Source organism: Myotis myotis, unplaced genomic scaffold, assembly GCF_014108235.1.
Source record: "Myotis myotis isolate mMyoMyo1 unplaced genomic scaffold, mMyoMyo1.p scaffold_m19_p_1, whole genome shotgun sequence".
NCBI classification, from domain to species: domain Eukaryota; kingdom Metazoa; phylum Chordata; class Mammalia; order Chiroptera; family Vespertilionidae; genus Myotis; species Myotis myotis.
This window is the reverse complement of record NW_023416313.1, coordinates 125489404-125513760: the sequence shown is the minus strand read 5'-3', so window position 1 is coordinate 125513760 and position 24357 is coordinate 125489404. Positions and strand designations below refer to the sequence as shown.

At 43.4% G+C, this 24357-nt stretch overlaps 1 protein-coding gene across 16 annotated transcripts in view; it reads right to left on the bottom strand.

The window, feature by feature from the left end:
• Window positions 1-24357, bottom strand: part of ARHGAP12 (Rho GTPase activating protein 12) — a 206078-nt gene that overhangs the window by 49646 nt on the left and 132075 nt on the right. For 14 of the 16 annotated variants that reach the window (XM_036351214.1, XM_036351162.1, XM_036351195.1 and 11 more), the window contains 2 exons: window positions 14385-14510; window positions 5328-5402 (listed from right to left, as the gene is read on the bottom strand). In XM_036351214.1, coding sequence (XP_036207107.1) covers window positions 5328-5402; window positions 14385-14510 — 201 coding nt within the window. The remainder of the gene's footprint in view (window positions 1-5327; window positions 5403-14384; window positions 14511-24357) is intronic. The other 2 variants (XM_036351186.1, XM_036351205.1) reach the window with 1 other exon arrangement.

The following is a 24357-nucleotide window of genomic DNA, read 5'->3' as shown; positions in this document are numbered from 1 at the left end:
ACACTAATTATAAAGTTATCAGTGCTTGGATCCCATCTCCACAATCTAATAACATTTATTGACAATTCATCAGATAATGAAATTCAGCTTCATTAAACCCATTTCAAAATATTAGGGAGTTAATTATAAAAAACAGCAGACTTCAAAAGTTCAAGCTAAACAGGATAGTTTTTTCAAAGCAGGATTACCTAAAGCAAGCCCCTCAACATCACACATTAAAGTGACACCACAACGGGAGTGTCTGGATATATCATCATCCAAAAACGATTAAAAGGAAAACTTTTTTCTGTTCTTTTACTGAACAGCTACTATCTGGCACTGCAATAGGTATTAGGCTGATTCCATTTCTGCTCTAATGATGCTTTTCATTGTCTAGTAGGGAAGACAGGCATGACATAGTTTCATAAAATAAATTTAAATAAAATTTAAATTTTTTTAAAAAACATTGTTTTATTTGTTTAGTTAAATATAATTAAAGTGCATTTTTGGGAAAATGTTTAAGAAAAAGAAAAATAATGCATTTTGAAACAAATGAAATAAAAATAAGCATGTTTAAAATTTACATTAAGAAACAGAATTTTAAATCTGGTGTGATTAGAAGAGACTAAATGAAAATATGCTAAGTGCAAAGGTCTGTCAAAAAAGACCAGATATATTATATGATTATATTCATATGAAATGTCCAGAATAAGCAAATATAGTGAGACAGAAAAGAAGATTACAGTATGCTTAAGGCTTGGTGGGATCTAGAGGTAGAGGAGTGACAGCAAATGGGTACAGGTTTCTTTCTGAGATGATGAAAACAGTCTAAAGTTGACTATGATGATGATTGCACATATATGAATATACTAAAAACAACTGAATTATACACTTTAAATGAGTGAACTGCATGGTATATGAATTACATTTTAACACATTGTATGTGGGAAACGTATTTAAACGTTTTACATATTTATACGTTCTACCAGTGTAGTAGAGCGCGGGACATGTATTAATACGTTTTTTATAGACTAGCAGTAGAATGCGGGTAACGTATAAATAAGTAAACTAAAGTTATCGTAATTTTACTGAATGTTGCCATTTGCGCAAAAAATTAGCAAAAATGGCCCGTGCCACCTGTTAGCACGCGATAAAAACTACCCGCAAACAATGTGTTAATACAGTTTTGATTTTCAAAAACTAAAGAACAGTTTGAAGAGGAAGATGGGCAATTTGCAGAGAGTTTAAGATGACATCAATAGCTAACATGATGATATTATTAATGGCCCAGTGCACGAATTTGTGCACCTTGAAAGGAACTGTGGGCTGCGAGGCTGCAGTGGGCACAGGGGCAGGTCTCAGCCCATCCTCCGCACCCCCGCCTGCCCCCTCCCAATGCCTCCCCCAATCCTCTGTCTGCCGGCAGCCCCACTCCCGCCACTGCCAGTCCCATGCGCTGACAGCGCGGAGCGATTTGGGGCTGACACCAGCTGCAGGTGCGAGCAGGGTCGGTGCTGTCAGCAGGTGCGAGAGGCAGCTGTTGCCCCTAGCACCCCTCAGGAGCAGGGGCAGGTGGAGAAGCCCTCAGGGGCAATCAGGGCTGACAGTCGCTGCTCACACCCGCTGATGGTGCTAAGCGATCGGGACTGACACTAAGCGCCGGCAGCGGGTGCAAGTGGGGCCAGCGCTGGAAGTGGGTGTGAGCAGTGGCTCCAATGCCGGAAGCAAGTGTGAGTGGCTATTGCCAGCACTGATCACCCCTCAGGAGCAGGGAAAGGTGGAGAAGCGCTGAGGGGCGATTGGGGACAGCAGCAGCCACTCGGACCCACTGACGGGTCCAGGCACAGTCAGCGGGTGCGAGCAGCAGCTCTGGTGCGAGCAGCAGCTCTGGTGCAAGCAGCGGGTGCAAGCAGAGCCAGCACAAGCAGCAGGTGCGAGCGCTGGGTGGGACTGCAGTGCACAGGAGTAAAGAATTTTCAGTAACCACCAGAGGCTGGTCCTAATGACAGTGACCGGCACCCTGCCTTGATCTGGAGCCCTGCTTACCTGCTCCACCATCCTGCCACAGCTGACACCCACCATGTTTCACACTTTGCCGCCTGCTGCCTACTCCCGCCATGTTCAGCACACCCCCTAGTGGTCAGCGCACATCAGAGTGACTGTTTATTCAGTTGTTCTGCTGTTCGGTCTATTTGCATATTAGCCTTTTATTATATAGGATTTTTATCTCTAAATATGTAGCCTCCTTGTTCTTACCACTAAAGGCTTTATACCAACCAGATTTTAACTCACAAAAAGAAATGTAAATATCCTTGCATTAACTAAGAAAGAGTGAGAAAGATGGGCAAAATTCAGTGGAACCAGGGGAAAAGGAGAAAAGAGTAAAGGGAGAGGGAGGGAGGAGAAGTCAAGGAGTGCAGAAGCCTCAGTAAGGAGTGTCTGGCAGCATGGAGGAGGAACATTTTCCAGCATTCCCCATTCCGAGGGAAAGGAGTGGCTGTGTGGAAACAGACTGGCCTCAAAATTAATAGAGCTGTTCACTATTGTGTTTTTGTTTTGTTTCCCACTGGAAGGTACACAAAGAATAACAGAAGAAACACTGGTGAGGCAATTCCCTATGATGGCCATCAGAGGATACCATGAGTCCAGGATGGTCTAGTTGCTTTCAAACTTTTCAGAAAACAGCTAAGGCATTCTATATAATAAATGGCTAATATGCAAATATACCGAACGGTGGAATGACCAGTTGCTATGATGCGCATTGACCACCAGGGGGCAGATGCTCAATGCAGGAGCTACCCCATGGTGGTCACTGCACTCCCACAGGGGGAGCACTGCTCAGCCAGAAGCCAGGCTCACGGCTAGTGAGCACAGCGGCGGTGGCGGGAGCCTCTCCCGCCTCCGTGGCAGCACTAAACATGTCTGACTGCCAGCTTAAGCTTGTTCCTAAGCGTTGGACATCCCCTGAGGGCTCCCGGACTGCGAGAGGATGCAGGCTGGGCTGAGGGAACCCCCCCTGAGTGCATGAATTTAGTGCACCAGGCCTCTGGAGGAAAAATAATTTGCTAACAGTCCTTGGTAACTCTATATAGACCATTTCCAATGTCCTATTTCTAAGATTACCTAGAAATTCCCTTTTACCAAAATATAATTTATAAAAGATATTAGGAATAATATTTTACCTATATTTAAAATAAGTTAAAAGGCAGTTCTGCTTTTTTATAGATGGACTGATAGAGTATGGTAGTAACAGCATCTTAGATCCATGCAATAATTCTTTACAAAACCACTAAAATCATGTTTACAGTTATCTACATTTAATACTTATAAACCCAGGACTGTGTTAAATAATACAAAAGATAAAAAGTAAAAACTTAGTCTCTATCCCTTAGGAGCTTAAAACCTTAGTAGGGAGACAAGGGGTACATGAGGTAACTTCATGAGGTAACTTTTCCACCATTCAATGCAGTAAGTGACAGGAGTTCAGAAAAAAAAGAGATCATTAAAATGCTGAGGTTAGTCTGGCAAAGCCTCCTAAAAAGTCGGCATAGCATTTAACTATAAAGTTTAACTAAAAAAAACCAAGGACATTAGAGGCAGGGGAACTACACCTGAGCAATGTCAGAAGGGAATGTGTACAGCAGGTGATATGAACCATGAAAGACCTAACTAGGTTAGGGAATGAAGAGTTGGAAAAGGAAAATTTAGCATCTGTAGAAATCCTTGACTCTAACAAATGGGAAACTATCTAATAAATAACAGTCTAACATAGTTTCATAAAATAAGGAAGTAACAATACAAGTTTATGTTTTAAAAAGCTTTAAAACTTTTATTTACTCATTCAACAAACATTTACTGAACAGCTACTATCTGGCACTGCAATAGGTATTGGGGTGACTCCACTGCTGCTCTAATGATGTTTTTCATTGTCTAGTAGGGAAGACAGGCATAAATAAAGGGTTCAAAGTTTCTAGAAAAGATGAAAAGTAGAAACTTTTGGCTCAGTTTGGCTCAGTGGATAGAGCGTCAGTCTGGGAACCAAAAGGTTCCGGGTTCGATTCCAGTCAAGGGCACATACCCGAGTTGTGATTCTCTCTCATCATGGATGTTTCTATCTCTCTCTCCCTCTTCCTTCCTCTCTGAAATCAATAAAAATACATATTTTTTAAAAAGTTTCTAGAAGACAGAAATGAAAAATTACTCTATTTCATATAATCAAATATCATAATCAAATGCTTTATGTACTTCAGAAAAACCTGATCAAATCTAGATCAGGTAAAATTTTCTGAGGAAGCAAAGTCTGAACTTAGCTCTAATGAACAAATAGAAGTTAGGCTAAGATGTGGGAGAAAAATGTTTCAGTGGTCAGAGGAACAACAGTGCTAAAAAACAGGCTTCTTTGAGGAATGAGCAGAAGGGCAGTATAGTTGGAGGAAAACAAGCCAAGAAGAAGGATTAGGACCAAGAAGTATGAGGTGAGGCTTGGAGAAGCAATCAAGAACCAGAGCATGCACAATCTTGTAGTCTTCATTAAAAATTGCAGTCTTTGCCCTGGCCAGTATGGCTCAGTTTGTTGAACCATTGCCCCCTGCACCGAAGGGTCACAGGTTCGATACCCAATCAGGGCACATACCCAGGTTGCGGGTTCGATCTCCAGTCAGGGTGCATATGAGAGGCAATCAATCAATGTTTCTCTCTCTCTCTCTCTCCCTAAAATCAATAAAACATATCCTCAGTTGAGGATTCAAAAACAAAAACAAAACAAAAAACAAACCTGCAGTCTTCATTCTAAAAGAAAAGAGAATCCATTGAAAGAGAAGAAAAGACTGGAGGGACTTCAGATACAGAGATCAAGTAAAATTTCATACCACTTAAATAAAGTATCTAGAGAGAAGCCACAGCTTAGGGGAAACTCTCCAATATTCCCCTAGCATAGAATGGGTAATGTATTTTCCAGCATAGAAAAACAATGGCATCCACACTCTTTAGGAAGGGAAATGCTTCTTACCTTTGGATTGCTGGCCTGAGGAAAAAAGGTAAAGTATACCTTGACAGGCTTCTCAAGGGATATTTATATTTATATTTATTTTTAAAAATCAAATAAATTCATCACTTACAAAGACAATATATAAATTAATCATGAATATACCACATTTTGCACAAAGAGGCTTTTAAATCAATAAAATCTGACTTTTAATTTATTTTAATTGTGATTATCTTTTTAAAAAACCAATGAAATTTAATAAAAGCCCAAGAAGTATTTAAACATTATACTTTGAGAAAATCAATTTACTGAAATTGATCGAAATAACTGGACTAAGTTTTACTATAGCTCCTATCATACTAACTGTATCTTGGTGCTTTGGTGAAGAGGGAGAAGATTCATTTTCAGGAAAGCAGGGTTTTGAGGCAGGTGGAGATTCCTATAAGAAATTAATGAAAAATGTTATTCTAACTTATATAATTTTATTTCTCCTTCTGCTCATAGTATGAGAGTTTACTAGAGGAAACTAGGAAAATTATTGTCCTTCTATATTGAGCTCCGAAAATAATATGGTACTGATTTGAAAACTACAGATATCAAAAAGTTTACGAAATATGGCATATTTTAAACCAATTAAATTTAAATACCACATGTAGAATTACTCAAAAGAAATGATGCATGTTGTCTTAAATCATGATGTCTCATCAGCTTAAATTAACCATATTTAAAATAGATAAAATCTAAACACTTGTGATAAAAATGTATTAGTTACCATACTAATTTGCTATTGGTATGGTAGGTATGAATACCCAGGATTAGGCAAGAAATGGTCACATGAATTATTTGATAACTGCGAGAATGAGAACTTTATTTTAGTAAATAGTTATGTTAGAAATTAAATTGTTATTAATATTTAAAGTAATTTACAGCTAACTTTCCAATTATTAGAAATAAGACTTTTAAAATACAAAACAGACACCTCCAATATAAAGATTAATAACTCACCAGAAAAAAATTTAATTTCTAAGCCTATAAAAATACAATAGGACAAACCAATAATGCGCATTTTTAAAGCAATTCTGCTTTGTCAATTATTAAAAATGATATATGATTTCTTCCACAGATGTTTATGAGACTATTCATGGAGGATAAAACTGAAAAAACATTTTTAAATTTTTTGGTATCAGCAGCCAAATTTAAATGGATTTAAATTTTCTACATTCCCCTAGATCAGCGGTTCTCAACCTGTGGGTCGCAACCCCTTTGGGGGTTGAACGGCCCTTTCACAGGGGTCGCCTAAGACCATCAGAAAACACATATATAATTACATGTTGTTTTTGTGATTAATCACTATGCTTTAATTATGTTCAATTTGTAACAATGAAAATACATCCTGCATATCAGATATTTACATTACAATTCATAACAGTAGCAAAATTACAGTTATGAAGTAGCAACGAAAATAATTTTATGGTTGGGGGTCACCACAACATGAGGAACTGTATTAAAGGGTCACGGCATTAGGAAGGTTAAGAACCACTGCCCTAGATGCTTTGAATAATTACAGGAAAAGAGAACTTTAAAAAATCACTGCCAATGCCTATTATTAATTTTCCTATAAAACCAAATAATCTCTTTGAACATTCATCTTCACATCTGTATCAGTCTACTCTTCTATGCTTATGAAACTGGATAAGGAACTGGAAATTTATACTAAATCACAAAACAAACTGTTAACTCAACATATAAAACCTGTTAACTCCGGGAAGTCTTCAGATTTATATCCTATATAATTTGTAAACAGAGAAACTAGGCAGTATTGAAAATTTAACCCTAGGAGGGACAACCTTCCAAATCAAACATCCTAAGTCATCTATACTATTAGTGGAGAACACATTAAAATTATATTAAACATATCTTTACAAAGAGAAATAACACTTAATGCTCAAATTTCAGTTTAGCCCCCTTTATGTACTTTGAGAGCTTCACATTTTTCACTTTTTAATTTCTTAACTTCTAAAAAAGTATCTAATATTGAAACGGCCTGAGGAAAGGATTAGTAACTCACACACTAGAAAATAAGCAACTGAGTAAAATGAACAGTAATTATAGTTCATTTTTCATAGCATATCAGTCCTACAGAAATAAAAACCGCATCAAATGGAGTAATTATGTGTAACTATTTTAATTGTTATTATAAAGAAACAATTTTACATTTATACATTTACTTATGTGTACTGTAAGTGTATAAGCATGTATAAATATATCTTATATTTCTCCAAACAGCAGGTTTTAGAAAAAGCTATAAGCAGACAGAAACAAACAGATGCAATACATAAAACACACAACATGCACACACCTCCCTTCTCCACAGTTGTCTGCAACATCCTAACATTTGCTACATAGTAATATGTTTCTATTTAAAGTTAACCCCTTTATATTAGTCAGCTACACTGTTCTGGTATAGTCCATCTTTCATAGCCTCAAATCATTAAATGGTATTATTATATGACTAGAGGCCCGGTGCACAAAAATTTGTGCACTCGGGGGGGAGGGGGGGCCCTCAGCCCGGCCTGTGCCCTCTCCCAGTCTGGGACCCCTCAGGAGATAACGACCTGCTGGCTTAGGCCTGCTCCCGGGTGGCAGAGGGCAGGCCCAATCCCTAGGTGCAGCCCCTGGTCAGGCTCAGAGCAGGGCCAATTGGGGAGTTGGGGCGCCGGCCCCTGTCATGCACAGAGCAGGGCGATCGGGAGGATGTGATGCCACCCTCAGTCACGCTCAGGGTAGGGCCGATTGCGGGGTTGGGGCACCGTCCCCTGTCACACTCAAAGCAGGGTCGATGGGGAGGTTGTGGCGCCACTCCCTGTCACGCACAGAGCAGGGCCAATCAGGGGGTTGGGGCTCTGTACCCTGTCACGCACAGGGCAGGGTCCATCAGGGGATTGGGGAGCTACCCCTGTCACTCACAGAGCAGGGCCCATCAGGGGGTTAGGGTGCCGCCCTCTGTCACCCACAGAGCAGGGCCAATCAGGGGGTTAGGGCGCCGCCACTCTCACACTCAGGGCAGGGCTGATGGGGAGGTTATGGCTCTACCCCGTCACACATAGAGCAGGGCCCGTGGGGGCCGGGGGTATTGGGGCACCGCACCCTGTCACACACAGAGCAGGGCCGATTAGGGGGTTGAGGCGCCGCACCCTGTCACACAAAGAGCCGCAGGGCAATCAGGGTGTTGGGGAGCTCCCCCCTATCAGGCACAGATCAGGGCTGATCAGGGGGTTGGGGCGCCTTCCCCTGTCACGAACAGAGGAGGGTGGATAGGGAGGTTGTGGCCCTGCCCCCTGTCACACACAGAGCTGCAGGCCGATCAGGGGGTTTGGGCGCTGCCCCGTCACGCTGATCCTGGTGCCAGGAGGCCTCACGGCTGGAGTCCTCCGTCACTGAAGCAAGCAAGCCTCATGTTAGTTTCAAGCTGCCTGGCTGCCGGCCGCCATCTTGGCTGGCAGTTAATTTGCATATCTCGCTGATTAGCCAATGGGAAGGGTAGCGGTCGTACACCAATTACCATGTTTCTCTTTTATTAGATAGGACTAGAAGCCTGATACACAAAGATTCATGCAAGAATAGGCCTTCCTTCCCCTGGCTGCCAGCACCGCCTTCGCTCAGGCCAGAGCCATCTTTCCACCTTTGCTCTGGCCCAGACCGGCCTTTCCGCCTTCCCACACTGCCCAGAGGCCCGAAGCAACTGGGGGTGGTGTGGAAGGCCTGCGTCGTCTCCATGGCGACAATGGAAGTGTCCCACCCCGCCCCCAGCCGCTCGGTGCATGTGCGCTGCCCACAGGCCCTATCTTTGTTGGGTTAATTTGCATACTCACTCCTGATTGGCTGGTGGGCATCATGAAGGGATGGTCAATTTACATCTTTCTTTTTCATTAGTGTAGACTAGAGGCCCAGTACATGAAATTAGTGCACGGGAGGGGGGGTCCCCTCAGCCTAGCCTGCACCCTCTCCAATCCGGCCGGGACCCCTCAGGGGATGTCCGACTGCCGGTTTAGGCCTGGTCATCCCTCTCACAATCCTGGACCACTGGCTCCTAATCGCTCACCTGCCTGCCTGCCTGGTCACCCCTAACTGCCCCCCCTCCCTGCCAGACTGGTCTATCTTAACTGCCCCACCCTGCCGACCTGGTCAGCCCATGCAGCCTGCTGTTCAGTCATTTGGTAGTCCCTCCCTAACACCCCTACCGGCCTGGTCGCCCCATGCAGCCTGCTGTTCAGTTGTTTGGTCGTCCCTCACTAACACCCCTGCCAGTCTGGTTTCCCCACACAACCTGCTTGTTCAGTCGTTTGGCTGTCCCTCACTAAACCCCCTGGTGGCCTGGTCATAGGCAGCCATCTTGTGTGGACATGAGGGTTAATTTGCATATTATATAGGATGATAATAAAAAGAAAAGTTTACATGGTGAAGCAATTATCTGTGATTCTATTTATAAAGGTCTAGATGCCCAGTGCACGAAATTTGTGCAAGGGGGAGAAGGGGTCTCTCAGCCGGGACTGCACCTTCTTACAATCTGGGAGCCCTTGGGGCATGTCCGACTGCAGCTTTAGGCCCAATCTGGGACCACTCGGGGCAGGTCCAACTGCCGCTTTAGGCCCTGTTGGATCAGGCCTATACCGGAAGTCAGACATCCCTCTTGCAATCTGGGACCACTGGCTCCTAACCACTCGCCTGCCTGCATGATCGCCTCTAACCATTCTGCCTGCCTGCTTGATCACCCCTAACCACTCGTCTGTCAGTCTGGTCGCCTCTAACCATTCGCCTGCCTGATTGCCCCTAACCACCTCTGCCTGCCTGCCTTATCTCCCCTAACTGCTCGCCTTCTGCCTGATCACTCTGCCTCGGCCCCCACCACCGCGACTTCATCCAGAAGGACATTCTGAATGACGTCGAGAAGATTGTTCAGCTGTATGGTCTTATTAGCATGTTATGCTTTTATTATTATAGACTATAGGCCTGGTGCACGAAATTCATGCATGGGGCGCGGGTTTCCCACAGCCTGGCCTGCACCCTCTCCAATCCGGGACCCCTCAGGGAATGTCGACTGCCTCTCTCAATCTAACCACTTCTGACTGCCTGCCTGATCGCCCCTAACTGCTCCCCTACTGGCCTGATCGCCCCTAACCTACTCTGCCTCGCCCCACACCCAGGAGCCAGGATTCCCTCCTCTGGCTGGTCACAGGAGCCCAGGACCCGGGCTTCCCTGCCTATGGCCAGCCGCAGGCACCCACAACCCAGGCTGGATTCGCCCGTGCTGGCCACAGCCACAGGGGACTGTGGGCGGACGGCTTCACCCAGGCCACAGCTGCAGGCACCTGGGACCGCAAGGCAGGCAACTTGTCCCTCTCTGAGGTCACAGGGGCAGGCGCTGCTGCCTGAAACCACATGGAGTGCGGCTTGTCCCTATCCCGGGCTGCAGGCACAAGTGCTGGTGCCCAGGACTGCAGGAAAGGTGGCTTGTCCCTTTCCCGAGCCACAGGCACTGGCACCTGGGACCACAGTGTGGGCAGCTTGTCCCTCTCCTGGGCCGCAACCTGGCTGGTCCCCATTCCTCTCTTGTAACCTCATTTATGCCTAGCTGACCCCCACCCCTCTCTCCCCAATGTTGAGTGTCTAAGCAGTTTTGCCGTGATGGTGTGAGGGTGTTATGACTATTTGCATATTAGCTCTTTATTATACAGGATAAGGTAGGGAGGGGGAGAGACATTTCTACCAAAAATAAGTAAATCCTGGTCTCAAGAAAATCATGTCCTCACAACTCTGACACAATTTAAAAAACAAAATGTAATTAAGAACTTCATAAAAGTTATTCTAATTGACTGAAAATAAATTTCAAGAAAAATTAAAAAGGAGGAAAAGCCAAGATGGCGGAAATTGTGCCTCGCACAACCACTTCAAAAATACAACTAAAAGACAAAATGAACATCATCAAGAACCACAGGAAGGCTAGCCGAGTGGAAATTCTACAACTAGAAGGAAAGAGAAAAGCACACTGAGACTCAGAGGAGGTGCAGTGTGGAAGTAAAGTGCAGAGGTACGCACACGCGAAAATGGCTGGAATCTGAGGACGCGGCTTTCTTTTTCAATCGGGAGGGAGACACATGCTACTGCTCTGAATGCCAGTTCCAGGCAAGTCTCTGGGGACCCAGACTCATATGAGGAGAAACTGGACTATCTGGCATCGGGCAGAACTCGAGGGCGGCATTCTCTCAGAGGCACCTGTAGCGATTACCGCAGAACAGTGAGACCTGGGTCCTCTTAGGGCAGGGCTGAGGATCAGCCATAGCTGCTTGCTTCACCCTGTTGATTCCCTGAGACCCCGCCCCACCCAAGCTGTGCTCAGAGCCTTTCTCATATGAATGCCCTGGCCCTTTGCAATCTGAAAATTACCTAACAAACTGCAGCTGGGCCAGACAGACCCAGAACATCCAAAAAGAAGGCCCAAAGCCCCACAGCAGCTTGCACTGCTTCACAGCTGGGCCTCATCTAGGCACCTCCAAACTCCAAACAAACAAAAGGAATCTGCAGATCTCTCCATAGCTCCTGCTGGGTAGCTTCAGGCAGAGGCTAAATTAGCACCTCCTTAGAAATCCAACAGTCAGTATACCCAGTGGTCAGAGTGGACCATCCAGATTACAACTCTTCAGATCTATAAGGGAAACACTCAGGGGGCAGACTCAGTGAGCACCAAAGCCCCACTGAAGCAAGTCTTGCCCCATAAGGGTGTCTCCAGCACAGAAGTTCTCCCACCATAACCACAGCTGATTCTAACAGCCAATTGACCTGGAGGTCAATTCCTCTCAGTGATACCTACAACAATCAAGGCTTAACTACAACAAGACTGTGCACAAAGCCCACAAAGGGGTGTACCAAGAGTGTCCACCTCAGGTAATTGGGGAGGCTGAGCCACTGGGCCCTACCAACACAGGGAAGCAGCCAAAATGCGGAGACAAAGAAACAGGTCACAAATGACAGAAATGGAGAAAAGCAAACTACTGGATATAGAGTTCAAAACCACACTTATAAGGTTTTTCAAGAATTTTCTAGAAACTGCCGATAAATTTAGTGAGACCCTTGAGGATATAAAAAAGGACCAACTAGAAATTAAGCAAACACTGACTGAAATAAAAAATATTATACAGAGACCCAACAGCAGACTAGAGGATCCCAAGAATGAAGTCAAAGATTTGAAATATGAAGAAGCAAAAAACACCCAACCAGAAAAACAAAAAGAAAAAAGAATCCAAAAATATGAAGATAGTGTAAGGAGCCTCTGGGACAACTTCAAGCATACCAACATCCAAATTATGGGGGTGCCAGAAGAAGAGAGAGAGCAAGATACTGAAAACCTATTTGAAGAAATAATGACAGAAAACTTCCCCTACCTGGTGAAAGAAATAGACTTACAAGTCCAGGATGCGCAGAGAAACCCAAGCAAAAGAATCCAAAGAGGACCACACCAAGACACATCATAATTAAAATGCCAAGAGCAAAAGACAAAGAGAGAATTTTAAAAGCAGCAAGAGAAAAACAGTTAGTTACCTACAAGGGAGTACCCATACGACTGTCAGCTGATTTCTCAACAGAAACTATGCAGGCCAGAAGGGAGTGGAAAGAAATATTCAAAATGATGAATAGCAAGAACCTACAACCAAGATTACTTTACCCAGCAAAGCTATCATTCAAAATTGAAGGTCAGATAAACAGCTTCACAGAAAAGAAAAAGCTAAAGTAGTTCATCACCATCAAACCAGCCTTATATGAAATGCTGAAAGGTATCCTTTAAGAAGATAAATAATTTGATGAACAGAATAAACTGGTGAATATAATAGAATCAGGGACATAGAAAGGGAGTGGACTGACAATTCTCGGGGTGAGGGGTGTGGAGTGTGCGGGAAGAGACTGGACAAAAATCATGCACCTACGGATGAGGACAGTGGCAGGGGTAAGGGCAGAAGGTGGGGTGGGAACTGGGTGGAGAGGAGCTATGGGGGGAAAAAAGAGGAACAAATGTAATAATCTGAACAATAAACATTTAATTAAAAAGATAAAGTACATAAAAACATATTCTAAAAAAAAAGAAAGAAAAATTAAAAAGGAGTACAAACTTTTAAGTCCACATCACCAAACTAATCATTCTTTTTGTTCCTTATTAAGAGGCAGTGGAGTTGGTTCAGCAATGGCTTTTACATTAGAGCGTTATACATGGTCTGAAGCAGCTTTTTATATACCCTCACTGTAATTTGGTTCTTGGAGTAAAATGACTTTTTCTATTAAAATCTCTAGGAATCTTATCTACTCATGTTAATCTCAAAGTAATGTATCTTCAAGCATTCTTCAATGGCACAAACCCCAGAATTTCAATCCTTTAATATGCCATCTACATTCAACCTTACAAAGCAGAAATTAGAAACTTGTCTACTACTTTCATTGTTATTCTTTTAGTCCATCTTATGAGTAAAATATTTCTACAGCTCTACAAAAGTCCATCTTTTAATTCAACAAAGACAACTTTACAGCCATTTGTACTACTAAAAAAAATACTTGTTTTGACTGACTGAGATAATTTATAAAGGACTTTAAGACTGAAAGTATCCAAATATAGAGAACTACACCTTAGGAGAGTTCATTCTGTTTTCAGTAGTATACCTAAAAATGCAGGAAACCTTTTAATTATGTCAAAAGAGAAGCCTGATAGTAAACTTTTTTAAAAGTCTCCAACAACAAATATCTTTCTAAAATAGTTTCCTTAATATTAGTGTTAGCACCACCCTCACATTTTAACATTAGTATACCTAATGTTCTGCAAATTTGTACTGATTACCTACTCCATCCCCAAAATGAAGCCACAATGAAAACATGTAACACAAGGAAGTTTAAAACTTTATGGCTTTTCCATCCTGAAGTTTGCATCAAAATTCATCTCCTATTTGAAATCAGAACATTACTTCTCAGATTGATAAAAGAAGCACTTTATGCAAAGAGCATTTAGGGAAACATAGGGTGTAAGATTCCAATCATTCCTGATATGAGAAAAATTGTCTGTACTATTAAAACTTTCTAGAGATTAAAGACAAATAATTAACAAATATATAACTTGAAAACAGGGTTATCAAAATAAAACAACACTCTGTCAACTACTAGGCTCAAATGTATCAAGGTATATGCATACATCATTAAACTATAGATAAGAAGGTCCATTGTGTAAAAACACTTCAAAACCAAAATTTATTGTGCAAAAATCAAAACACTTCAAAACCAAAATCTACTACAGGACCAAGAGTCACTAAGGTATGATATTCAGCTAAGGAGAAAATAAAAAAGAACTTGCCAAAATTCTCAATGGATTTTTTTCAAAAAGTCTTACCTTGTCATTGGTGTCCAGCACAATGGTGCTATGTCTCCACTTTGTCAATACTATTGGTTCTTGTAGCCGCCTGTCCAGGCTCCTACTTTTAATTATTTCTCTTTGTTGCTGAGATGAAACATTATACTAAAGAAAAAAATATACTTCATAAATAAAAGAAAGAAAACGAAAATCTAAATATGCCAGCCCCCAATGACACATGAAGTAAGGCACAGTTCATCATATGACACTAACATGAATTTTCTGTCTTTGGTTTTTTCATCTGACCAGCATGTTGGTATTAGAGGGACCAGGTAAATGTTATCTTTGGCAAAATATTAAATCTTCCTAAGTCTAAGTTTCATCAACTGTGAAACAGATATAACAGGAATATCTAGTTCACAGAGTTGACATGAGGATTAAACTAAGTGTAAAACGTAGCAAATACTGACCTGATAGTAGGTTCTCAATAAATATTAGTTACCATCTACTATACATATAAAAGCCTAAGCGACCGAACAACCGGTCAAGCAGTCGCTATGACATGCACTGACACCAGGGGGCAGATGCTGAATGCAGGAGCTGCCCCCTGGTGGTCAGTGCACTCCCATAGCCAACCTCTGGTGGCCCCTCCCCCTACTGGCCAACCTCCTGTGGCCCCGATTGCTGGCCAGTTCAAGGGACCCCACCCATCCACAATTTTGTGCACTGAGCCTCTAGTAATTTCTCAAATGTGGTCATTGGACAAATTAACTTTTTAGGGTTTCTGCTACTTCTAAAATATACATGAATTCAATTTATGGTGTAGGTTATAAACAACTAGAGGCCTGGTACACAAAAATTTGTGCACTCGGGGGGGGGGGGGGTCCCTCAGCTGGGCCTATGACCTCTTGCAGTCTGGGACCCCTCAGAGGATGTCCATCTGCTGGCTTAGCCCCGCACCCTGGGGGATCAGGCCCAAGCTGGCAGTCAGACAACCGTCTGGCAGCCCAGCAGCCTTCGGGGGATGTCCACTTGCCAGCGGGGAGCAGGCCTAAGCTGCGGTTGGACATCCTTAGCGCTGCTGAGGAGGCTGGAGAGGCTCCCACCACCACCGCTGTACTGACAGCCGTCAGCCTGGCTTGTGGCTGAGCAGAGCTCCCCCTGTGGGAGCACATTAACCACCAGGAGGCAGCTCCTGCATTGAGCGTCTGACCCCGGTGGTCAGTATGTGTCATAGTGACCAGTCATTCCCAGTCATTCTGCTGTAAGGGTCAGTTTGCATATTACCTTTTTATTATATAGAATAGAGGCCTGGTGCACAGGTGGGGGCTGGCTGGTTTGCCCTGAAGGGTGTCCCGGATCAGGGTTGGGGTCTCACTGGGGTGCCTAGCCAGCCTGGGTGAGGGGCTGATGGGTGTTTGCAGGCTGGTCACACCCCCTTCAGGGTGGGGCTCCCCACTGGGGTGCCCGGACAGCCTGGGTGAGTGGCTGACGGCTGTTTGCAGACTGGTCAAGCCCCCCCAGTGGGGACCCTCATCCTATGGAGGTTTGGCCAGCCTAGGTGAGGGGCTGATGGCTGTTTGCAGGCTGGTCACACACCCTTCAGGGTGGGGGTCCCCACTGGGGTGCCTGGCCAGTCTGGGTGGGGGGCTGAGAGCTGTTTTCAGGCTGGCCAAGCTTCCAGGCAATGGAAGCTCCCAGCCTCTCCTTTTTTTCTTTTCTTTTTTTATTCTGGGATTTATTTACCTTTTATAATTGAAACTTTGTTGCCTTGAGAGGAGCTCAGAGCCAGCCAGGGCAGGTGGGACAGAAGCCTCCTGCTCTCTCCAGCTCCGTGGCCACAGCCAGCTGAAAGCAGGTATCTGGGGTTCATTTATCTTCTATAATTGAAACTTTGTTACTTTGAGTGGAGCTCAGAGCCAGGCCATGGCAATCAGGAATCTTGGCTTCCTCCATCATTGGGGCAACCAAGCCTCCAGCTTGCTCCAGCTCCATGGCTGCCGGCTGCCATCTTGGTTGAGTTAATTTGCATATAGTTGCTCTTATTGGCTAGTGGGTGTAGCTTAAGGCGTAGCGAAGGTATGGTCAATTTGCATGTTTGTCTTTTATTAGTGTACATTCTTACATACACTATAAAAGTATTCTCATATTTAAAGAAAATTTTGTTCATTTGTTATTATTTTTGTTTCACTTATAAGCCAAACACACTATTATTTCTTTCTCTGAAGAGGTAAAATATAACCAGGTCAAAAGGTAGAGATGGTCATAATTCTAAATCAATCCTATATCAGTTGTGTACAACAGATAGGTAATAACTGCCCAAGAAAATTGTATATAAAATTAAAAACACATTATCAATAAGTTTTTGAAATGTCAAGCATAAACAATTGAGAAATGTGAGGTTTAAGAGGTATGCTGTTTTATACAAGCAATTTAGTAAATAACAAATTGTAATAAAATAACAAAATTAATCTGCTTTTTTAAGAGATACCTTCTTCTACTGAAACCAAAAGATACCTAGTTATATATATTACCCCCACCCCTAAAAGCCCAGTTAATCTTGATTCTGATTATAATTTCAATAAAAGTATGTTTGGAGATGTTTTCACTACTAAAAACTCTTCCAACATTTTTCTCCACTGTATGCCATTTCTTTTCTCTCCAAAATGAGTCCCTACAGACCCTTCTAAAACTGTCTCCCAAAGCTCTTAATTTATTTTTCACATTAAAATTTGCCAAAGCCAGACAATCACATGTGAGTGTTTCTCTTTAATTCACTGTTGCTTAATCTTAACATTTATCACAATTCACAAATGGGGTCATTTCTAAAATAAACAAAGAAGTTTAAAGGCTGCCAAAAAATTCTGTGCCAGCCTGGCCAGAGTGGCTCAGTGGTTGAACACTGACCTATGAACCAGGAGGTCACAGTTAGTTCCAGGTCAGGGCACATGCCCGGATTGTGGGCTCAGTGTGGGCATGCAGGAGGCAGCCAATCAATGATTCTCTCTCACCACTGATGTTTCTTTCTCTCTCTCTCTCTCTCTCTCTCTCTCTCTCTCTCTCTCTCTCTCTCTCTCTCTCTCTCCCCCTCCCTCCCTCCCTCCCTACCTTCCTTCCTCTCTGAAATCAATAAAAATGTATTTTTTTAAATTCTGTGCCAGAAATCTCTAAGTGAAAAGAGGCCCAATTATTGAACAAGGCTATATTTTCCCTTCAATCATTGTCAGCAATAATGAAAATGAATAGTTGTATGAAAACTTATATATGAATTTAATTGTTACCTCCCCTAGTTTTTGACCTTTACAATTACCACAACTGTTTAAAAATCCTTTCTAGGTGCCTTGTTAGCGCAGTAGGTAGCGCGTCAGTCTCATAAAAATCCTTTCTATGTGGCAACAAAAATAATGTAATATTAACCTGGGTAATAATCACAATTTTAAATGTGTTAATTGTTTTACTAGGCAACAGTATGTTAATAAAAGCCAATAAAAAGCATAATTGAAACATATAATCTAGTGTAGACAAAAGACAAAAATTAAGTGTCACAATTAGAGAAAAGAAAAATAAGAAGACCCCACAGTTACACACACTCTTAATTAAACAAGATGACAAAAAACTATTTTCTAATCCTTTTAAAATTAGCTTTTTGTTTAAAATTTTAACTGAATTTTTATTTGAATTATTTCAAACATATACAAGACTATAGACGAGGGGTGGGCAAACTTTTTGACTCGAGGGCCACAATGGGTTCTTAAGCTGGACTGGAGGGCCGGAACAAAAGCATGGATGGAGTGTTTGTGTGAACTAATATAAATTCAAAGCAAACATCATTACATAAAAGGGTACGGTCTTTTTTTTTTTTTAGTTTTATTCATTTCAAACGGGCTGGATCTGGCCCGCGGGCCGTAGTTTGCCCACGGCTGCTATAGACAATAATGAAAACCTGCCATTGAGTTTTTGCATATCTAACATAAGACAGTTGCTTCAGCTACTTTTTTTTTTAAACAAAACATTACAGACCTATTAAAGGTTCTGAATATTGCTTCCAGATTCCATTCCTCTCTCCCTCCCCAGTAGTAACACATAATTCAATTTTCATTATCATGAAGTTTGTAATTTGATACATACTTAGCTATATGTATAAAAGCCTAATATGCAAAGTGTCCCCTTGGGAGTTCGACCAACCGGGAGTTCGATCACTTGCGCTGACCACCACAGGACGAAGGAAGGCCCGGCCGGCAGCTGGCAGCCAGGGAAGGGAGGCCCCGACCAATGGCCAGCAGCCGCTAGGGACCCTACCCGTGCATGAATTTTGTGCACTGGGCCTCTAGTATGTATATATGCACACATTTAAAAAAATCTATCTGAAGGGTAAATGTTATTTCATTGTTTTAATTCATTTTCCTGGTCACTTGTAAAACAGTATCTTTTCATGTATCATTTCATGTTATTTCCTCTTCTGTGCATTGCTTAGTCATGTATTTTGCCTATTTGCAACTAGGTTATCTTTCTCTTACTGGCATGTACAAAAAGAAATAGGATGTTCTCCATTCTTGGGATTCTAAACCTTTGTAAATTATGGGAGTTAAATACATCTTTTCCTAGTCTGTAGCTCATGTTTTCTCCTTCGTGTATTGTATTTTTTACATTAGAAGACACTTGTTTAATTTTGATTTAGTCACATCTGTCAATTTTGCCTTTCACAGTTTTTCTTTATATAGTCTTCTTTAAGAAATTCTTCCTACTCTGTAGTCAAAGATATTCTTTATAGATATATCCTTCTATAGCCTTTAAGGTTTGCTTATTATAGTTACTCTAGGGACCCAGTACATGAAATTCATGCACAGGGTGGGGAGAAGGGATCCCCTCAGCCTGGCCTGCACCCTCTCCAATCTGGGAGCCCCTGGGCGATGTCCAACTGCCAGTTTAGACCCGATTGCATGAGGATCGGGCCTAAACTGGCAGTTGGACAGCCCTCTCGCAATTCAGAACCTCGGGCTCCTAACCTCTCACCTGCCTGCCTGCCTTATCCCCCTAACTGCCCTCCCCTGACAGCCTGGTCACCCCTAACTGCCCTCCCCTGCCGGCCTGGTCACCCGTTAACTTTTTTTAAAAAAATCTTATCCCCTTCACACACAGTTGTATTTGACTTCCTTATTGGCTTCTCCCTCTCACACAATTTTTCTCTCTCCTTTATGTAACACTTTTTCCTACTGACTCATCATTTATAAACTTTTCTTTCCTCTTTATTTCCTACTTCTGTTCCATCATCCTTCTTCCCATCTTTCTCCTGCCCTCCCTCCCTCCCCACATTCCTTCTTTCCTTTCTATTTACCCTTGCACTCCCTCCCCTTTTCCTTCCTTCCCATCTTAATTTTTTCTTTACTTCCTCCCTCAGACCTGCTTTGCTACCTCCCCCATTTCTTCCTTCTTCCCATTCTCCTTTTAAGTTCTACCAACTCCCCTTTAAAACTTTTCTTCCCTCCCTCTTTCCCTCTCATCCTACCTTTCCCAAACATTCTTCTCTACTTACTTCCACTGTTTTAATATCTACCTACCTGCCTAATTATTCACTATCATTTATCTTTTTTCTTTTCTGACTCCTACTTTTAAAATGTCCCCAGTACAAAACTATACTTGATTTTCATTATAGCTCCTACAGTTCACTCATACATCCTCTTTTCTTCCTTAATGCTGCTCTCTACTGACTCCTTTATAAAGTTCTTCCCTCCCTCCTTCCCTTCTTAAAGCTTCTGTTGGGAGGGAGGGGGCGTTAACCCCCCAGCCCAGGGCTCAACCCCGGCCCGGTGTTTGCCATACCCACTTCCCTGGCCTGCCTGCTGCTGTCCTGCTCCCATTCCCTGCCTGGGACACCCAGCCCAGCAAGGGTGAAGGCCTTGGACCTTCCTCCACTCTGTTCTGGACCTGGAAGCACCTCCCTGCCAAAGGCTGCCAGTGCCCTCTTCCCGCATTTGGGGGTGGAGGGGGAGGGTGTTCCCTGCTCCACACCACCTGTGCCCCGCCCCTCGCCAGGCGCACCTGCTTAGTCCCCCTGCAGTTGCCACCCCCTCCCACGTGCAGCCCCACATTTCCTTCCCTTTTCCATTCTGCATCTTTTTCTTGTTCCCTTTCTGTATTTCTGTTTCTCTCAGCCTGTCTGCATGCAGGCCTGCCTTCCTCTCTCTCTCCTTTCTTATCCTCTCCTATCATATCCTATCCTACCCCCTGAGCAGAGGGTGGGGACACAGCCTGCTGATCCGGTCATGATGTGACGCAGTAATGGACAATTAGCATATTCTTATATTTTATACACACACACACACACACACACACACACGAGGCCTAGTACACAAAAATTTGTGCACTCGGGGGGTTCCCTCAGCCCGGCCTGTGCTCTCTCACAGTCTGGGACCCCTTGGGGGATGTCCACCTGCTGGCTTAGGCCCGCTCCCCGGGGGATAGGGCCTAAGCTGCCAGTCAGACATCCCCCTGGCAGCCCAGGAGCCCTCAGGGGATGTCCACTTGCCAGCGGGGAGCAGGCCTAAGCTGCAGTCAGACATCCTTAGCACTGCTGAGAAGGCAGGAGAGGCTCCCGCCACCACCGCTGTGCTGGCAGCCATCAGCCTGGCTTGTGGCTGAGCAGAGCTCCTCCTGTGGAGTGCACTGACCACCAGGGGGCAGCTCCTGCATTGAGTGTCTGGCCCCTGGTGGTCAGTGTGTGTCATAGTGACCAGTCATTCCCAGTCGTTCTGCTGTTAGGGTCAATTTGCATATTACCCTCTTATTATATAGGACTAGTGGCCCAAGGAACGAAATTCATGTGTGTTTGGGGGGGGGGGGGTTCCCTCAGCCCAGCCTGCACCCTCTCCAATCAGGAACCCCTTGGGATATGTCTGACTAAACCAGAAGTCAGACATCCCTCTTGCAATCTGAGACCACTGGCTCCTAACCACTCACTGGCCTGCCTGCCTGATTGCTCCTAACTGCCTCTGCCTGCCTGATTGCCCCTAACCCCTCTGCCTGCCTGCCTGATCACCCCTAACCTCTCTGCCTGCCTGCCTGATTGCTCCTTAACTACCTCTGCCTGCCTGCCTGATTGCCCCTAACTTCACTCCCTGCTGTCCTGATCTCCCCTAACTGCTTCTGCCTCGGCCCCCACCACCATTGGCTTTGTCTGGAAGGAAGTCGGACATCCAGAAAATGGCCAGTCATGCCAGTCTAATTAGCATTTTACCCTTTTATTAGTATAGATAGAGGCCTGGTGCATGGGTGGGGGCCAGCTGGTTTGCCATGAAGGGTGTTCCGGATCAGGGTGGAGGTCCCCGCTGGGGTGCCTGGCCAGCCTGGGTTAGGGGCTAATGGCTGTTTGCAGAATGGGCACAGACCCTTCAGAGTAGGGGGTGTCCCACTGGGTGCCTGGCAAGCCTGGGTGAGGGGCTGATGGCTGTTTGCAGGCTGGTCAAGTCCCCTAGAGTGGACCCTCACCCCATGGGGGTGTGGCCAGCCTGGGTGAGGGGCTGAGGGCCATTTTGAGGCTGCTCACAGCCCCTTCAGGGTGAGGGGCTGATGGCTGTTTGCAGAATGGCCACAGCCCCTTCAGGGTGCGGGGGTCCTGCTGGGGTGCCTGGCCAGCCTGGGTGAGGGGCCGATGGCCGTTTTCAGGCTGGCCATGCCCCCTGGCGACCTAAGCTCCCAGCCTCTCCTTTTTTTTTTTTCAGCGCCTCCTTGAGCAGAGGCCAGGGTGGGCTGGAAGCAGGTATCTGGGATTTATTTATCTTCTATAATTGAAACTTTGTGGCCTTGAGCGGAGCCCAGGGCCGGCCAGAGCAGGCGGGAAGCTTGGCTTCCTCCATTACCAGGGGCAACCCAAGCCTCCTGCTCACTCCAACTCCGTGGCCACTGCCATCTTAATTGGGTTAATTTGCATACTCGCTCCTGATTGGCTGGTGGGTGTAGGGGAGTGGTAGAGTGATGGTTAATTTGCATCTTTCTCTTTTATTAGTGTAGATAGATCTGTAATCTACCTGGAAGTATGAAGTAAGGTCAAGGTCTACATTTAGTTCTTTTCTTTCATGTGAATAACCAATAATCTTAGCAACATTTACTGCATAGTCCATGCTTAATCCATGGACTTGTAATGCCACATCTGAGCTTCCTATTCCATTCTGGTCTATTCCTCTATATATGTGTCCATACTAATCACTACAACAAAAACCCAGGCCCTCATGTGCATGCCCGCCTCCCCCCACCCACACATTCTCCCTACTCAGGAATATTTTGCTTCTTCATAGACATTTGTTTGCAAATGAAATTTAGAATGAGTTGCAACAAGGTGGAGAGGTGTATAGTAAATAGAAATGCAGCAAATTTTATAGACTAATGTGGACACTTATAAAATTAAGCCTACCAATGCAAGATCATAATGTAAAACTGCAGCATTTATTTGGGTCTTCTTTTATGTCCTTCAATTCTGATCTGAAATTTTTCTTAAAATCTTACAAACTTTAATAGGCATCTTCTTAGTCATGGTTCTTCATGTAGCTGTTGCCACTGTTAATGAAAAAGGGATCTTTATTCCTATAACATTTTAAAACTACTTACTAGAAAAATGAGTAGTCTTTATGTTGATTATATACTCAGCAACTGAACTATTATAAGTTTTGAGATTGTAGAGTCTCTTGATTTTTCTAACAATTAAAAACAAAACACAAAAAACAATTGCATCTTTCTTTTCAATTCTATTACAGGTATCCCCCACTCTCCAAAAGTTCATAGTGTGCCTTCTTTCCTTTTACAAAAGAACTACCTGAGTACACCTATTTTCACTAGCAGAAAAAATATCTGAAGAGGACTTTTGCTTTATGAAAAAAATGTCACATGCTGCACTTTTCGTCATTTTGGCTTACAAAAGTTTTCATAGGAATACTCTACTTTCCAATAGCAAGAGAAATCACTTTTTCTTTTTCTTTTCTTATTTTATTATTGAACAGAAGCAGTGATAGAGAATTTATAATCTAGTTCCTAACTCTAATAGGAAAGTTTCTGTAATTTCACCTTGAAATATGAGATTTCCCATAGATTATCTGATAAACAATCTTTAGCATGATGTAATATATCATTACATCTGAAGTAATTTTCTTGTAAAAGCATATAGTTGGATCATGGGTTTTTGCCCATTCTGAAAATCTTTTAATAGGTTTATTCAGAACATTTACATTTAATAATTATTTATGTAAGGATTAAGCCTGTCATTTTACTGTTTTCTGTTCTGTTTACATGCCTATTTCTCTATTCCTGCCTTCTTGTGGCCTACTACCACTTTTTAATTCTCACTCAATTATATGTGTGTTTTTTGCATTGATTTTAGAGGTGCCCTGACAGGGGATGAAACCCACAACCTGGGTATGTGCCCTCATTGGGAACTGAACCTGAAACCTTTTTGGTATTATGGAGTGACACTCCAACCAACTGAGCAACCCCGCCAGAGCCTACCATATTTTAATTTATCATACAGATATTCCCTGACTTACAATGTGGGGTTATGTGCCAAAAAACCCATCATACGTTATAAATATTGTTAAATCAAAAATGCATTTAACACAACTGACATACTGATCATTATAGCATAGCCAAGCCTACCTTAAACGTCCTCAACAAAATATCCAAAAAACACTAGCAACACAGTGCACTGTAGAGTGTCCGTTGTTTACTCCATAATGACATGCCTGACTGGGAGCTACGCTTCCCTGCCAGTGCCTAGCATCATGAGAAAGCATTGCATGTTTATCTCTAGCCAAGGAAATGATCAAAACTCAAAATTTGAAGTGCAGTTTCTCCTGAATGCCAACCACTTTCACACCATCATAAAGTCAAACAGCCGTAAATCAAATCATCATAAGTGAGGACCGTCTATAGTTTCTTGAGTGTATCTCTTGTTATTTTTAGTGCTTGCTCTAGGAATTACAATTTACATACTTAACATAACGGTATACTAGTATCAATATTTTACTAC